Consider the following 18,212-nt stretch of genomic DNA (forward strand, 5'->3'; position numbering starts at 1 on the left):
AAATATTTCTATAAATCAGTAAGAAAAAGAGAAACAAGCAAACAGAGAAATAACCAAGAGACCAGATAGACTAGCCACTTCATAACAGAAAACACCCACTCAGGGATAGGAATGGGGTGGGGAGACGACTCCATGGTTAAGGACACCTGTTACACAAACACGAAGAATGGAGTTTGGATTCCAACAGCCATGTAATGAGCCAAGTGTCCCAGCACTTTAGCCTCAGATTTGAGGAAGGTAGTGGTGGGGGAGATAGTTGGAGTTTGCTAGCCTCCAAGCTAAACAAGTAAAGGGGGGAAGTAGAAAAGGTACTCAATCCTAGTATTCATCAGGAAAGTGAAAACTGTAACCACAATGAAATGATGCTATTCATACTCAAAAGGCGAAGATTACAAAAAAAAATCCTGACAACTACTGGAGAGGGACTCTCAAACATTGCTGAAAGGATTGCAAGTTGGTACAACCACTTAAGAAAAGGATTTGGCAGAATCCACTGTAGTTGAACATGGATATGCTGGGTGCCTTGTTCTTTGAGGTAGTTACCACTCCTAGGTATATGAAATGCAAATGCATCCATACCGAAGCATCCGTTCAAGGATGTCCACAGGAACACTGTTTTAATCACTCCAAGCTGGAAACCATCCAAGTGCATGCCAACAGAAAAATGCATAAGTGCATCACGGTATATTCCTACACTAGAGAGCTACATGTCAACAAGAGCCGACCACTGGAGATGGAGAGAGCTTCCCCAGCTGATTAATTCTCAGCTGTTTGAGTTTTCTAATCTCACCCCAGGCAGTTGACTGAGGAGACCTATGAGATGACTCCTGCTCCACATCCGTGCTGAAAGCAGTAATAGGAGAGAGAACAGGGAGCTGGGTGGGCATGGCATAGCCATCCCAGCTCGTCCCCACTGCATGAGCAAAACAAATGACTACAACACTTTTAAGCCACTGTATTAGGGATAGGTTTTACACAGCAGTAGGTAACCAGAACTTACATTGAACTTTTTAAGGAAAAACAACGTAGAATATACTCAGCAAAGCATAGTGCTATACACCAGTAATTCCAGCATTCAGGAAGGGGTGGCAGGAGGATTGCCAATTCAAGGCCAGCCTCAGGTACAGCAATAAGCTATTGTCTCAATCGAAATAAATAACCAGATAAAAAGAGAGCGGAATAGAGTCCACTTGTAAGTCACTTTTGAATGTTTGAGGAAGGAAAACCAATTGGCTAAGCTTATAACATTTCTTCTAAGAGCTATCTATCATTTAATATGAGATTCATAAACAGGATATGATTGTTTGCATTTTAAACTTAAAAATTGAAGAAAATGTCGGGATTTAAAAGTTTCTACTTCAGTAGAAACTCATTTGGGGACAAAGAAATAATCACAGGGAAAAGTCACTGGATCCTTTCAGACAGCTGAAGTGTGGAGTGATTTAGTGAATGCATCCTCCGAGTCCATGCCACGTCATAGGTGCTCTACCCAGTCAGGTTACTGGATCCTCACAACAGCCTGGTGAGGTGAGTTAATAGCCCCACCTGACAGACCAGGCTCAGAAGCTATGTAACCAGCCAAGGTCCCACAACCCATAAAAGATGGAGTCAGGCCTGACGCCTCTGGACCCTTCTCCTGTGAGGAAGGTTCATGAAGGTACATTTCTCCATGTCTCCCTTGGGGCAGTTGTGGTGCTGACGTGGCATGCCCATCCCCCATCTTGCCCCAAATCTTTCTGATGGATGAGGGGAGGGGTGTGAGTCCAAGGGGCCATCCAGGGAACATGGAAGAGAGCCATCTAGCCACAGAGACAATGGCTCTGTAATTCTCAAAGTTCAGGGGTGTGGGTTGGAGCTAAAGGAGCCTGTGCTCTGGACATAACCTGAGAAGAGTTCTGGAGAGGAGTTCTGGAAGCTGTGGGGAAAAACAGAAGAAGAAGGAAATTAGCACCTAACTCCACAGAGGGCTTGCCCAGTGTCACGGGATCTTTGCTGGGTTTCCATTTCCCCTAAGGATCATGCCCAATGCCTAGCCATAGGCAGTTGTGCCTTTCAGGTCTTTCGATCTGGAATATGGGGGGCAGGGTCCATTTCTGAAATTATCTAGCACTGTCTCTCAGTCTACGGTTCCATCCTCTCTCGCCATCCAGGATGCACTCCGCTTCCCACTCTGCTCATAGGTGATGAGAAACACAACCCCAGCCCTGCACTAAAAACCCAGCAAGCCTTCTAACCCTGCCTTTCATTTCTACAAAGGGGTGGGAAGATAAGGCCTGCAGCACAGCATGAGAAAAAAGACCTGAGAACCGTGCAGGGAGGGAATGCTGCCCTGGACCCCACCCACAGAGGGCCTTTGTGCAGACTCCAGAGTCTGCCAACCTAAGAGCAAAATGTCTACTCAAGAGATGTTTACTTGACTGGCAGCCATCAGCTTTCCCTCTGAGGGAAGAGTTTGAAGGCAGTGTGACAGTTCTGTCTCTGCCAGAACACACACACACACACACACACATACACACACGCACACATGCTCACACACACGCATACATACTCACATACACACACACGCTCACACACATGCTCTCACACACACACTCACACTCTCACACATACATGCTCATCATACACAAGCATACATACTCACATACACACACACGCTCACACACATGCTCTCACACACACACTCACACTCTCAAACACACATGCTCATATACATACACTCACACACACTCATACACACACATATCCTCACACAGACATACACACACACACGCTCACATACACACTCACACACATATGTTCACACATACTCATACATATGCTCACACAGACACACATGCTCATACCTTCACACAGACACATGCATTTTCTCTCTCACACACACACTCATACATATACATTCACACAGACACACACATGCTCACACACTTGCTCATACACACACCTACGCTTACACACACACACACACACACACACACACACGTGGGGGTGGAGGGTCACGGCATCAGGTAGAGCACACTCAGTTCTGAAGCTCCGGGCTAGACTCAGCTTCGGGTCTCTCTCAGTCTCCTCCCAGGCTGCTCCTCTGCTGGCAGAGGATTCTGCCAGCTGTCAGAAACCAAATCACTTCCACTGGGTCCTGTTTGTTGTTGAGTGGTTGGGACTGCTGTCCCCACCAACCCTTTCCCATGGGGTGGGTAGGCAAAGGGTAGGTTTCAGGGAGGGAAGGAGATGCCGTCAGTCACATGGAAGCTGTCTAAAATATGACCAATTATAACTGAATGTTTACCTCCTTCGGAACACTCCACTCGGTGGTTTGAAAGTAAAAGCCACCTGCTGTTTCCTTCCTCTCTGCTATTTAAATAAGAGGGATAAACACGGGAGGATCTGGGGAAACAGTGGTTCTGGGGAAGATCTCATGACAATTTGGAATAGTTCTTATAGGGGAGAAATGAGCCCAAGGCTGGAAGTTAGCAGGATTTCAGCTTGGTATGAGCAATGGATTGCTCCTGCCATGTGAATTACACGCTGTGTATGTGAAGAGCTTGTGCAAGGACCCCAAGACTTCTTACGATTTTACAAAGTGAGTCAGGCCTCAGAGTACTCCTGCTGAGGTGACTTCTAGTGCTGACGTATACTGTCCTCATTGCTGTCATTGCTGACCAACCAGGCACAAAACAGTTCTAGTCTCCTTATTTACCATGATGTCTGTCCTCTGATGTTTGCAAAACATCCTTCAAGTCGGGGCTTTGGGGCCTCTATTTGAATGGTTTTCTTTATCCTCAGAGAAATGGGTACTGACCTTGGAGGAGTTAGCATTCAAAATTAGCAAAATGGAGACAAAAAGTTGGTTGCTTAGGGAAGAGAAGGGAGAGCAAAGTCAGGGACTAGGCAAAAACTCGTACACACACGCGCACGTGTGTTTGTGTGTGTGTGCGTGTGTGTGTGTGTGTGTGTGTGTGTGTGTGTGTGGTGTGCAACAGCACGAAGCACCCACAGGCCACACTGGTCAGTAAGGAAGGGGATGGAGCAGGAGGTGTGGAAAGACAGAGGAGGACCAGTGAACAGGAAGGTAAACTAAGTTATCGTGGGTCCCACAGCCTCGGAATTACTCTACCGGAGACAACAACTTGTGCATCTTTAAATCCAATGTCTGTCTTCATGGCCTTCATCTCTCGCCTGCCTCTCTCCTTGGCTATGTGTACTGTTTTGGAAATACACATCCACTCATTCACTCTGTGCACCTCAGAGGCCTTCTACACTGGGCTAGTTCCTCAAATTTGTCGGTGCTTCCCAAAGAACGGTAGGTCCCTGCAGTGGCTCCCCTGTCACTTAAAATGCCTTCCAGACTGTGGACAGTGGGGGTTTCCTCAGGAAAAGCCAAGCCTCCACCACTGTTGGGTAGAGCCTGGGGGAAAATGTCACAGTATTGTAAGATGTATCAGGGGAATGTGAAAGCGACTTCCCAGAACTACAGACACAGCTTTCCTGGAAATCCTGCCTGCACCGAGGGGCCACCTGGGTCTGGGTCCAGGTCACAGCCCACACGCATGGGCTGCTGGGAAAGCCAGGCTGCCCTACACCTGTCACAGTGATGTTTAAATCAAAGCAGTGTCCAAGCCTCTGCCTGAGTGGCCAGCACCTCTGCTGCTGGGCAGGAGGAAAGCGTGACAGGGCCATTTGCTTCCCAGGGCTATGTGCCTGCCATCACCAGTCTCTTTGATTGCAACAGTCCTTCCTAGTCAAGTCTTAATGACAGCTGTTTCCCAGAACTTATTTGCACACCAGGGAGACCATCAGTAGAACCATGCCAGCATTCTCTTCCCTTTGAAATACATGCTGCAGACAAAAACCTCCCTAGTCCCAGCCATGCTTTCAGCGGTCAGCAAAATCTAGCCCCTCCCACCTCCAAAAAAGATTAGCCACCCACTGGCCTGCTCGAAATGTCAATCAGCCCATTCTCTGAAATGCAACCACAGCCATGAGTAGGTTTAAAAAATCCTCCATGCAAGCATGCGCCTGCTGCGAGTGCGCGGTAGGGTTATAGCAGAGAGTCCTCTGAGGGACTCTGAAGCGGCGCTCCTGCCCTGAGAAGCCGATAGAACCTGCACTGGAGAAACGGGCACATTCACCTCAGCATACTTACACAGGATCCTTAGCTGGTGACCGTGCCCGAGTTAGTTCTGCCCTCACCTCATGTATTCCCCATCACTCCTATAATCCATAAACGACTCTGATCCTGAAACCTCCTCAAAATCCTCCAGCACCAGACTGGTGGAGTCCTCACCCAGGGTGCCACTGTCAGGTCTGGACATCCTGGCCCGGGGTAGAGGCGCAGGGAAGTTGGAGGTAGCAGGAGGTGGGGAGCAAGGGGGTGTTGGCAGGATACAGATGGGCCTGGCCTGGGCAGAGGACACAGCTGCCTCAAAGACTTCTTCATCATCCTTCTCAGACTCGGGTCCTCCATCAGAGGCTGAGGACCCCAGCACGTGATAGAGGCTGGGGAGACGGATGTCGAAGCGCAGCCCAAACTTAGCAAATAGTTTGTCATTGAGAGTGTAGAGCTTCTCCGAGATGTCATAGCCCAGCAGGGCTGAGAAGAGGCGGGAGATGTATTGCTCTCTACTCAGAAGAAGGTGGAGGTTTTTCCGGGGCCAGGAAATGTAGCTGCATTCGGTCTCAGCAGTCAGCGTGACCTGAGGGGTTAGGAGCAGAGAGGTTTAAAGTGCAGGGAAACGGAGCTATTTGGATTTTGTAGCTCCCTATGGTCTAGCCGGGAGGAAGTCCAGGGACAGGCTTCTTGTGTGCACGTGATGTTCATGCGGAGTCAGGAGCTGGGGACCGTCCCATGCTCACTTGCCGATCACCTGGCCTCAGTCTTACACTTGGTTCTTACACTCTGTGGTTCCACTGCTGATAACAACAATGGCTGCCTAAGGTTCTTAGTAGAATGGTAAGGGAGGGAGGCTTCCTAGGGCACTGAAGAGAGGTCAAACTGAAGATTGCTCCCTTTTTTAAGAATAAAGAAGAACCAGACTTGGTGACCTATGCTTGTAATCCCAAGTACTTGGGAGGTTGAGGTGGGAGGATGACAGGTTCAAGGCCAGCTTAGGCACCTTAGAGGAGAAACTCAAGGTCTGGGAAGGAGATAACTTGCCTAGCACACGTGTGTGAGGCCCAGTATTAGCGGGAGGGGGACCAAGCACTGTAGCACAGTCACTATGAGATCTCACGACTCCAGGAGGAATACGGGCGGGCATAGAAGAAACCCATGCGCAGAGTGGAACAGGTCCCCTTCCTCAGTTATTTTCTTTTAAGTATCTAGGAATTTCTGCGGAAATTTCTGGTCCACTCCAATCAGGACCAGAAAGATGACTGAGTGGGTTAAGAGCACCTGATGTTCTCACAGAGGACCTGAGTTTGATTCCCAGCACCCACATTGGGCAGCTCACAGCTGCCTATAACTTCAGCTCCAATGGATCTAAAGCCTTTGATCTCTACGGTTACCTGCACTCTGTGCATGTCTCCCATACACATTTAAAAATAAATCTTTTTTTTTTTTTTTTGGTTTTTCGAGATATGGTTTCTCTGCGGCTTTGGAGGCTATCCTGGAACTAGCTCTTGTAGACCAGGCTGGCCTCGAACTCACAGAGATCTGCCTGCCTCGGTCTCCCAAGTGCTGGGATTAAAGGTGTGCGCCACCACCACCTGGCAAAAAATAAAATAAATCTTTTGAAAAGACACAAGTTAAAAAATCTGGCCTTGCCTACTTGCCCTCCCATCACTCCCTTCTCCTTCTCAGTGTCCGCTGAACCACTTCCTACTCCCCACAGCTCCCTGCCTTGTCCAGATGTCAGACGAGGTCCCTAAATTAGTCATCAAGGTCAGGGGCTGGTTGCTGGTTTCAGCTTTACCCCTTCGCCAGCTGTGTAACATCCGTTACTATGTCCCGGGATGTTGCCTCTGAGAGAACTCTCAAGAGAACACTCACAATCTGTCTGTTGCCAATGACTGAGCATGTGGATGTCACACTCAGTCATAGCCCCTGCCTTATATGCCCTTGCCAGAAAGTCCCAGACAAGAAACTGGTGCCAACCAAGAGCAATTATACCTGATGATGCCCTGACTTGGATGACGTCAATGTCCTCAAGGCCAGACACAATGATTATGGGCTTTCCCCCGTGTGGGCTGTTATTGCTTCCATTAAAAAAGAAAAAGAAAAGAAACTCCTTTTCCTTGTCTTACTTTCATGATTGGCTACCATTATATTTATTCCCCGTTTTAGCAAACTCTACAGAAAACTGTCTATACCAAAGGTCTCCTTTCTTCTGACTTGCTTTTTGACAAATAAGGCTGTCAATCATTGTTCCTGTCAATCAAGACCCCCAATGGCCTCTCAGTTGCTTCTTCCACAGGTCTTCTGGGTCACCTCTCTTTGACAGACTGTCTTCCTGGGGTTCTCCAGATGCCAAACCCTCCTGAGGCAACCTCCTGACTTCTTCAGGCTCATTTTGTTTTCTTTTTCTCCCCAGTTTCTTAACAGAAGAGGCCAGGTTTTCAACCTCTATCCTCTCATTCACTAGGCATTGCTGTCCCATCCAATGGCTTTTAGTGTTATCTGCATAAACCATCCCTGAATTTATCTCTCCAGCCCAGACCTCATTCCTGGATTCCAGACTTGACTATTCCAACTGCCTTTGCAACATCCCCACTGTCCAGTGTGAAGCAAATTGAACATATCCCAAGATGCACTTCCCCTCTGACAAGCTCCGCCTGCAGCCGCTGCATCCTTCTTGGTGCTCAGGTCAGAAGCCGCCTTCATTAATTAGGCTCCACTTGCTAGGAAACCTTTTGGGCTCCATCTAGAAAATGTATGCTCTGGCCCTTATAAATCAGGTTCCCATGACACCTCTACGGCTTCCTCTTCTGCTAGCTGCACATCACCTCCAGGTGCTCCCCCGTCTGCACCTGAACCCTGCGGCTCTCCCTCGGGACTTTAGCACTTGCTCTGTCCTGTGTCTCACAGATGACCAGAGTGCACACTGTCTACTCGCTAGCCTTTCCTCAGCTGTCACCTGTGTAACAAGGGCACCCATGAGCAACCTTACACTGCTTTCTGCTGATCTTTTAATTAGCAGTCATTATTTTCCAACATAGTTATCTATTTGTTATATCTAGGGTTTATTTTTGTCTCTCCTGCTAGAGTATAAACTGCGTAAGGGCAGGATCTGTGCTGTTCAATGATGTATTCTAAACCCTTTCAGCAGTGCTGACATATACCGAGTTCTCCATAAGCACCTCTGAAGGGAATGATGCAAGTGAAGACTAACAGTCTTGTATGTTGTCAAACAGCCTACTGTCACTTTCCCATGTCTTATAAAGTCCTTCCTTAGAGTCTGGAGAAATGGCTCAGTGGTTAAGGCCACCTCCTGCTCTTCCAGAGGACCAGAATTCAGTTCCCAGCACCCGTGTCAGGTCACGTACTACAGCCTGTAATTTCAGCCAATGCCCTCTTCTGGCTTCCCAGGGCACTGCACCCATGTGCACATACCATCGCACACACCATATACATACACACATAACTAAGAACAAATCTGTTTTAAAAGTCCTTCCCTAAAGGTGCTCTAGAAATCTACTTTCTTTTATTTTATTTTTGTTGTGTGTGTGTGTTGGGTTATGTGGGTATGTGTGTGTGTGTGTGTGTGTGTGTGTGTGTATGTTAGGGGGTATGTGTGGACACATATGATATATATATGTGGGTGTGCTGGCCTGTGCATGTACATGTGGAGGCAGAAGTTGACTTCAAGTACCTTTCTCTATTGCTTTATATCTTATTTTTTGAGATTTAACCTAGCATTTGATTCAACTAGAGTGGCTGGCCAGGAAGCCCCCCTGATCTGCCTGTCTCTGACTAGCTCAGTGCTGGTGATACAGGCACATGTCACCATGCCCTACTTTTTGTTGGGTGCCAGTGATCTTAATTCAGTCCCTACTGCACCTGCCCCTAACCTCCAGAAATCTACTTTCTGTTCGTTCCCATGCATACAGGACTGTCTGTCATAAAGATTTGATAAGTACCAAGCTTTTCTTTATGAGCACACATGTAAATAGGACAGGAGTCCAGTAGAACAGGACATTGGCGCCTAATGATAAATTCTGTGGGATGTGCCCGGGCTCTTGGCAACTCATGAAAGTGTCACAGTGCCACCGCCAGTCAGCAGATCTGGGGTAACTGGATTGTGAGAGGTGTGATGGGAGGCTGAGATCTGTGTTAAACGTGTTGTGGATTGTGATTTAGACAGTCACCAGAATGGTTCTTCCAATCAACAAAGCTATGTAGGAGGCAAGATCAAGATGAACTATAAGCCAACAACATTTGATATCTGCAAAGAGGAAATGGGACTTAACACAGCCAACAGCAAGGGAGTGGATCTCATGGCTTCTAAATGAGGCACACACACAAGACATAAAAGAGAGGGATATGAGTGTGCTTACATTCCAGGCCCAGAGGCCATCTGGGGTAACAGCCTTTCCTTTGTCATATCACCACCTGTTCCTCCCTGTCAGCGCTCTAGCCTGGTGTGGCTCCAGCCACTCAGCTCTTCTGGTCATTCTCCTGGCCTAAGGGAGTTCCCAGAGAATGCCTCTGGGTGAGGCAGAGAACGTGGGGACAAAGGTGTGACTGGAGGGGGTCAGTGGCTAGTGGCCCTGGCAATGGCAGCAAGACTGTGTCTCTGACAATCTCACCACAGAGCAAAGAGCCAGGATTAGGACGGAAGCTGGCCCAGACAGTGGCATTGCCTGGCATGCGTCTGTTCCGGGGTTAGCTCATATGCTGGCTAGGGGACTCTCTGGTAGACATCACAGAAGACACACAGACCCTAGGACAAGCAAACTGTCTGTAAGAGTCCCTAAGAGGGTTGAGTGAACCATTCTTATGATGCTTCTTTCATTTTTTAAAGAAAAAAATACAGTAGATCCAGGCTCCTTCTTGGCTTTGTCACTTTCCGGCTGAGTGCATGATGCTTTGGAAGCTGAGATGCTTTGTCTGTTAAACAGAGTAACAGTAATATCCAATAGCAAGTTGTGTGAATCAGCAAGGCAATACAACATGCGTGTGTGCCATATTCTAGCCCTCGGCACTCCAGAACCACAAATGTGAAGGGCAGCAGAGGGGTCAGCAGGGGCTGAGTGGCCAGGATCTCTGGGGCCTCAGGGGAGTGAGTGACCCATACAACATTCTGAGACACCAAATGCTCATGGGCAACCAGTTCAATAAAAAATGTGTTCTTGGGACTGTGTTTTGGAGCGTGGAGACAGAGACAGAGACAGAGACAGGGACAGGGGCAGGGGCAGGGGCAGGGCAGAGACAGAGACAGGGACAGGGATAGGGGCAGGGACAGGGACAGGGAAAGATGGAGATGTCTCCGTGTCGTTAGACTAGACAACATGCACACAGCCAGCATAAACAAAGGGAAGAGCTCTAGCAGGCAGATGGCTGCAATAAGCAGTGAGACACAGAGGCGGGCAGCAGAGCCTGACCAGCCCTCACAGAACAGTGCTGGGGAGCACGGTGGCTTGCTCAGAGGGAAAATGCATTTCAGACAGAGGGACAACAGCAGGGTCAAGGTATGCAGGTGCCGGGGTTCGGCAGAGCTAGAATGAGCAGCATGAACCAGGAGGTCTGGAGATGCAGCCACAGAGTGCTTAGAGTTTCAGTTACCCCATGTAGGATGGGCTATTTTGTCCTTTAGGCATTAGTCTTTTGTAGGCACACGTGATGTAACTGCCTGTCAGGGACTAACACCACCCTACCATGTTCCCCAGACCTGGGAGCCCAGGCATTCTTCTCCCAGAGGAGGCAGAGGTCATGACCTCCTCCACTCTTAGCATCACATCTGGTGGTGGTCAAAGGGCAGATGTGAGAGAGGGAGGCAGCGAGGCTGGGGGCTTACAGTGACAGGTGAACAGTGCTGCCACGGGGCTCCTTATTACCTGGAAGGTCCCCTCCTCAGAAGGCTGCAGTGATTCCCACTCGGGAGAGTCCATGAACTGGTAGGGAAAGATGTAGTGCAGAAACTGCCCATCCTGGCTCACTCGAACCCTGACAAAAGGAGAAAAGACACTGAATGGGGAAGGATAATGACTGCTCCTGTGCGCTCTGTTAAAGTCACTTATTGCTGATTAGTTCAAATCCTCCAGCAGAAATACCAACTAAAGTGTGGAGAGGCCAAAGCAGATGTGACCCGACTAAACATGGAGACTAAGCTCTAGTGGCCCTCCTTCTTCTCATACAGGATTTTCTACTCCAGACTGCAGAACTAAAGCCCGGGGGCAGGGGGAGGGGGGCACTAAACTCTTAGGAGCCTAACATAGTGTCTTATGTGCATATAAGCCTAGCATAGTGAATCATGTGTATGTGAGTTCATGAATGGCCACTCGACACTTGGGAGGCTGCAGCAGGGGGACTGCCACGAGTGTGAAGCCAGCCTGGCCTACAAAATAAGTGCCAAGCCAGAAAGGACTAGAGTGAGACCCTGTATCACCACCACCATCACCGCACACACACACACACACACACACACACACACACACACACATCAAAGGAGAAGGAGGAGAAAAGGAAGGGGTAGGAATGAATGAAGGAAGGAAGGGAGGATGGGGATAGGCAGAGATCTGGGAATTGTAACGGGAGAGCCTGTTTTTCCTTTTTTTGTTTTTTTTGTTTTTGTTTTTGTTTTTTCAAGACAGAGTTTCTTGGAGTAACAGCTCTGACTGTCTTCGACCTCACTCTGTAGACCAGGATGACTTGGACCTCACTGAGACCCATCTGCCTCTGCCTCCCAAGTGCTTCATTTCTTCCTTTCCCCCTCCTTTTCACTCTTCCCTCTCCTTTCCCCTTTCCCTCCTTTCCCTCGTCCTTCCCTCTTCCCTTTTCTTTCCAGAGTACTCTGATTATCATCTTTTTTAGCCACACATGATCTCCAGCAAGGTGATGGAAGGGACTGTCTATGGTCAAGTGCTACAAGGGCAACATTTCAAAGAATGCACAAATGTTTATAAAGTGTGACACTCAGAACCCATGGTGTTTTCTCATTAAACATCAGTGGTCACTGTTGCCATGGGAGCTAAGACTCACTCTGATCATAAAGGCAGCCGATGTCCAACTGTCATTCTTCCTCTGAGGTACATGCCTCCACTAAGTCTCCAGAGGGACATCCGTGGGTCATTACTCTCTTCTGTCACCATGGGTCCTCAAATTACAGACTCTCAATTACAGATTAGAGACCCTCAATAGAACAATTGGGCTTGGAATAAATCAAAGCTATTTCCTTTCTGTAGCTGTCAGTACATGGGCCACACTCCAAAGCTTGTATAGGAGATCTCAAATACAGCGGGGTGCTTCCTTGATGTCCTGGCAGGAAACAGGGTCACTACAAACCTCCTGCTTCTGGGTTTACTTCCTGTACATAGATGGTGCTTAGCAAATGTTAAATGCGCATGGAAGAAACAAATCAATCTCATTGAAATGGCCAGTTTTCTAAAGCTCATAGAGAGGTGTGTGTGGGTGGGTATGTGTGTGGGTGGCTGGCCGTGTGCATTTCAGCTCTAGCCTCACCAGACTTTGCGGCAAGTGAACACGGTCACCCTTGACAGCCTGGAAGATGCCCCATGATCTAGTTTCGTCTTGGAAAGTGCCAAGAAAGAGGAAGCAAAGTCACTCCTAGAAAAGTCTATTTGGGTTTGTTTGACTTGCCACATCCTTCCCTCGATGAAAGGGGGCACGGAATGGAAAGGGACACTAGGACGTGGGAAGTGTGGGCCGGGGGAATTCCAGGCATTGACAACAAAGAAGGTCTTACCGGCCAGAGAGGAGCAGGGACAAGCGGTTGATGGGTGTCTCACCCTCCACGGCGTAGGTCTGCTCGGTGGCTAGTGTCAAGACCTGCTCTTGGCAGCAGTGGACAATTTCCTTGTAGACCTGCAGGGGCACCTGCAGGGGCAGGCACAGTGTCTTGTAGAGGAGATTGAACTCCTCGGGGAGGGTATTCACCCGAAGGCGATACACCAGATGTGCCAGCTGAAGCAGGCAAGCCACGGTCAGCAAGATGTTCCAAATGACGATGTCTAGCCCGCAGGCATGAAACCAGCCCCACAGCACATAGCAGAGGTAGCCCGGGCCCAGGATGCCGAAAAGATAGAAGCATCCGTACACTCCACTGCCTGCCATAAATCCCATGAGCAAGAAGCAGTTGGCCAGGTGGTAGACGGAACCTTCCATGTCCTGCTTCCAGCTACTGCACACGGGCCCACGCCAGAGGAGCTGACCCAGTGTGCTGCCGTTGGCACTCATCTTTGGGGCTCTCAGGGCCTTTCCAGGCCTCTCCACAAGGAAAAAAAAATCAGTCAATCGGTCCTCCCCGGTGACTTTTCACCACCAACGCTACCTTTGCTGACAGGAATGCTTCTGGTGGCTCTGAGAAAGAATGCCAGAACATAGTATAGGTCGTGGAAGATGGACAACCTAGGTTTGTTGTTTGGGGTGATTTTTTCCTTCTCTCTCTCTCTCTCTCTCTCTCTCTCTCTCTCTCTCTCTCTCTCTCTCTCTCTCTCTCTCTCTCTCTCTCTCTCTCTCTCTCAGCACTGCTCTTGTCCTCTTTGCAGCATTCCGGTGAACTTCTTTCGCTCTGGCTTTCTTAGGATAGTCTTCATATTTAGTTGTCAGCAAAAAGCATGAACTGTCCTCAGAGAGAGTAGGCTCCCAATACCAGAAACATCGGCAGCACGGGGCAACGAAGCCACATCCTGCTTTCTGTTGTTCCCAAGCAGAATGAGGCATGAGAGCCAGCAGGAGAGACACACTTGTGTTCCATTTGGAATGCGTGTTCTCTTGGCACCGGAAGAAAGGGTGACCCCAGAGGGATACCATGTTTGGAATTGGAATCCAAGAGGTACTGGCAGTGAGAGAAAACAGGCCAGGCTAGCAGGCAGGCTGGTACAGCACTTAGCATACCTCCAGAGGACACGATAAGAGCCTGGGTCAACAGAGCCAGGCAGATCGGGTCAAAGGAAAAGCAGGCAGAGAATTTAGGTCCACAGAGCAGTGGACACACTGCAGATGTCCTGTCAGGAGAATTTGGGGATTGGCGTGGGGTAGGAGGACAGTTCAAAGTGGGAATGCCTGGGACTATTAACAGAAACAGTACTGGCAGCCAAAACCGGAAAGCCCCATAAAAGGTTTAAGACACTCTGCAAACATCATCACGTACTGATTTGACATTCGTTCAACAAAAGCAGCTGTGTGAAGCAGCTCCTTCAACTCTAAGTTGACACTCCTCTGCAAGTATCTGCACCTAGTAATAGTTAATAAATGGCAACACATCACCCCATCTACACCAATAACCTCAAATCAGAATGACTACCTAGGAAATACTCATTTGGTGCTCGATCAGAGGACATTTTATACATGTATTACTCAGTCATCACCGTTCTCTCAGAGCTGAGGAAAATGGAGTCTCAGAGAGGCTGGAGCTTGAACCCGAGACTGTCATACTTAATGCTCTGTTTTAAGTGGGCTTCAAGGTAAGAAGAAATGACAAACATGTCAAACTAGATCCATTGACTCCCAACTCCACACTCCCAAGACATCTGATGACTTCTAAAAACTTCTAAGCATACCCAGGGGATCCACTTTGGACTGCTGAGAAGTAGAAATGGGTTATGCAAACATTAAGCCAAGAAACTTGATGTCCTGGCTTCTGGGATGGGACGGGGGAGGCTTGCTGGGTCTCCATCCTGGCTGCTGGGGTTGGTAGTGCCTTCATCCTTATTGTTCCCAAAGTTTAAGTGAGGAACCAGTAGCCTGGAGCCATCCAAATGCTAACTCCTCAGGGACTCACTGAATTTAACAGCCTAACACTGAGGAAAAAATTAGACATTGTTGAGTGTGCTGTTGAAGTTTCCATCTCAAACACTCACTAAGCACACACTAATGACCCGAATGTCACTTTTCAAGGAGAGGCTACAAACAACAAATGCCTGAAACAAATTACCAAATTAAGTTTACAGAAGAGTGTGACATGGAAGAAGGGCATGTGGAGAGGGCTGGCTGAGGGGCGAGGTGTGAGGAGAGGGAGAGCAGATTTTGTCTGGTGGACTGAGATGGCAGAAGTCACTGACGTGTGAAAGTTCTTGGCATGCTGAAGGAAGACATTTTAAAATTTTAATTGGAATAAATGGATCTGCAAATGGCTACATACTTCAGCCTCTCTGGAGAGAGGCAGAAAAGGGCTGGAGCATTCAGAGAACCAAGATGACAAGCATCTCTCACAGCCAGCTGTGCTTTGGACCTGTAATGCCTTTTTGGTGTTTTGCTTCATTTTATTTTTTGAGCTTGGGTGTTACTTCATGCCAGGTTGACCTGGAACTCACTAGATGGCCCAGGCTGGCCTAGAATTCTGCCAATCCTCCTGCCTGGCCTCCCACATGCTAGGATTACAGGTGTGACTGTGATGTCATCTGTGCGGTGGAGGGTGGGGATTTCCGTATGCTGCCTTGGTCACGTGCCTGCTTCCCAATCAACCTACCTACTTTAGCAAGCAGCGCCTATTTGTGAATCATGCAAGGGGCTCCCTGGATTGGAATCCCTGCCAGCCGAGGGCAGGAAAGTCAGGGCAGGCAGGCAGAGAAACAACCAAGGCTCTACCCGAGATAGAATTTCAAAGCAGGTCAGCAAGACTACCCAAGGGCTTGGCCCTGACTCTTTAAAGAGACAGGCAGGTCAACTAATTAATCACTGCTGACTTGTCTAGGATCCCTACCAGTCACCTGTGATTAATTGAGCAGAGGGCACTAACATCTATCAAGCCGCTATCATTTTCTAATGTTAAACAAGATACCTATTGTTTTATTATCTAATTTTTTTTGACAGGGTCTCACTACATAACCCCCCCTCCCGCTTTAATGAAAGAAAAAGGCTTAAAGGAAGCTTGCCTAAGATCGAAGAGTTAATATGTGGGTAATGATTAAAGCCTAGGTCAGTGTGAGTCTAAATTGTAATTTTCCACTACACCAGTCTACAAGGTATGCGGGGGAGTTGACAACACCCATATACATGTATTATAACAGAGGATCTGACTATGTTTGAGTGGTGAGATTAGTGCCCATAGACCAGCAGAATACAATAACAGGAAATTATGTCTTTTTTTTAAAAAGTCAGTTTGATAAAGATAAAAGAGAAAATATATTGTGTCTGTTAAGGTAGTGTGTCCTTCTGAGGAAACCCACAGACATAAAAACACACACAGTGGAAAGAAACAGAAGTCACGTTATTTGACAATTTAAGTCAGTAACCTTATTCAGAAAAACTGTGAGGTGGTAGGGGGGGGGGACCACAAAGATGAATGGAAAAGGGAGGGGTTTTTGTTTTGTTTTGTAATCTAGAGGGAAGACTAACCTGGAAAAGAAACTGCAATTTCATAAAAGATGACCCCAAGGTCAAAGGAAAATCTCTGCTGGAAGCACAAAGGGTAAGGGGAAACAAATTGCAGGGAGGTGATTTAAGGGGGTCTGGAATCCGGGCAGGTGCTCTCCAGCAGGGGAGGGCATCTGGGGAATAGGGAACAGATGTGTTGGCAAGCCTAGTGTTCTAGGTATGCATTGTGATACTAACGTGGCCTGAGACCTCTCATCCAACTGTGCAACAAACACTTGTAGGTACCATGGTCGGGAGATGGCATGCCTAAGCATGAGGACAGATAAACAGCAGCAGCCTAGGTTGCCCAAGGTCTGACTTTGCCATGGTCAGAAACACGACACCTCCCATCTCCTGACTCTTGACTAGAGAGTGCCACATCCATGTTGCTTATGGCCCTCTACTTGGGTGTTCAGCTTCTTGGAGATGAATGTGTCCTGATTCAGATCTTCCACAGGCTCTTCTTCAGGGAACAGCTTCCTGAACACTTCCACTCTTAGAGGAACTGATCCTGTACACTCGATGTGACCATCCAGGATGACCTCATGGTTATGTGGGTGAGATGGAAAACTAGTGTCTGACTCAATAGTCATTGACCCTTTCCTCCTGTGAAACAGAACTTCAGTTTTTCCCAGAGATCTTACAAGACATGAAAGAGGCAGTTTAAAACACTTAGCCTTAGATGTGCCTCTGGCAACTATTGTTTCATAAAAATACATGTAACAATATTACTCAATCAGGCTGAAAAGTGGATTTAGAGATTCCATGCCTGGGGACAGGTTTCTGCCTCTCCTGCCTGTCTTGAACAAGAACAATCACGCCTGGTTTCACTGGTCTTGAAAATATACCCAGGTGCTGGGTGGCACCAGTAGCTACCATACAATTGCCTACAAAGTTGCCCCATCTCTGGACTCTTACACTTGGGCTCATTTTTCCTGATGGAAATTTTCTATATGTGCTATTGAACCCATTAGACTTGACAAAAGGTGAAACTTCTATGAGTTTTATTTTTTTATTTTTTATTTTTTCAGTAAGACAGGGTCTTGTAGCCCTGGCTGGCCAGGAATTCACTATGTAGAACAGGCTAGCCTTGAATTCAGAGAGATCCACTTGCCTCTACTTCTGGAGTGCTGGGATTTAAGGTATGTGCCTTCTTGGTGAGGGGTGGGACTTGGTGCTGATTTTCCTTTCTCCTGTGCTGGGGGGTTTTGTCTGGCTTGAACCTGTAAAGGTCTTGTGCATGCTGTCACAAGTCTCTTTGAGTTTATACGTGCATTGGCCCTGCTGTGTCTGGAAAATGTAGTTGGTATCTGCTAGGAGAGGAGAAATCAGTTTTCTTCAATGGAGTGGCACTAGGTATGTCAACCACACACCAGGGTAGGCAGGCCTCATGGTCAGGAATAGTTGGCCAATACAAATCAGACTCCGTGTGTGTGTGTGTGTGTGTGTGTGTGTGTGTGTGTGTGTGTGTGTGTGTGTGTAAAAGCGTGTGTGTGTGTGTATGTGTGTTGTAAAAGCGTGTGTGTGTGTGTGTGTGTGTGTGTGTGTGTGTGCTGTAAAAGCGTATACATGTTCATGTGGGTACATGTGTATGTTGAGGCTAGAGGTCAATGGTGTATCGATTCCCCCCACCCCACTCCTTTTTTTTTGAGACTGGCTAGACTGACTGGACAGTAAGCTAGAACTCTGAAGAGCTGCCTGTTTGACACACGCACATACACACACACACACACACACACAC

At 48.0% G+C, this 18,212-nt stretch overlaps 1 protein-coding gene across 4 annotated transcripts in view; it reads right to left on the bottom strand.

Moving 5' to 3' along the window:
- Positions 1-13,855, bottom strand: part of Popdc2 (popeye domain containing 2) — a 44,585-nt gene extending 30,730 nt beyond the window's left edge. For 2 of the 4 annotated variants that reach the window (XR_005878926.1, XR_005878925.1), the window contains exons 1-3: positions 12,861-13,855; positions 10,993-11,101; positions 5,144-5,693 (exon numbers count right to left, since the gene is read on the bottom strand). Coding sequence is in view for 2 of the 4 variants with exons in the window: in XM_040750820.1 (XP_040606754.1) it covers positions 5,187-5,693; positions 10,993-11,101; positions 12,861-13,351 (1,107 nt within the window). In the remaining 2 variants the exon portion in view is untranslated. Of the gene's footprint in view, positions 1-940; positions 1,916-5,143; positions 5,694-10,992; positions 11,102-12,860 lie in introns of those variants that run through there. The other 2 variants (XM_040750821.1, XM_040750820.1) reach the window with 2 other exon arrangements.
- Positions 13,856-18,212: the final 4,357 nt, after the last annotated feature.

This window comes from Mesocricetus auratus, unplaced genomic scaffold (genome assembly GCF_017639785.1).
Source record: "Mesocricetus auratus isolate SY011 unplaced genomic scaffold, BCM_Maur_2.0 Super-Scaffold_100008, whole genome shotgun sequence".
Classification (NCBI taxonomy): Eukaryota; Metazoa; Chordata; class Mammalia; order Rodentia; family Cricetidae; genus Mesocricetus; species Mesocricetus auratus.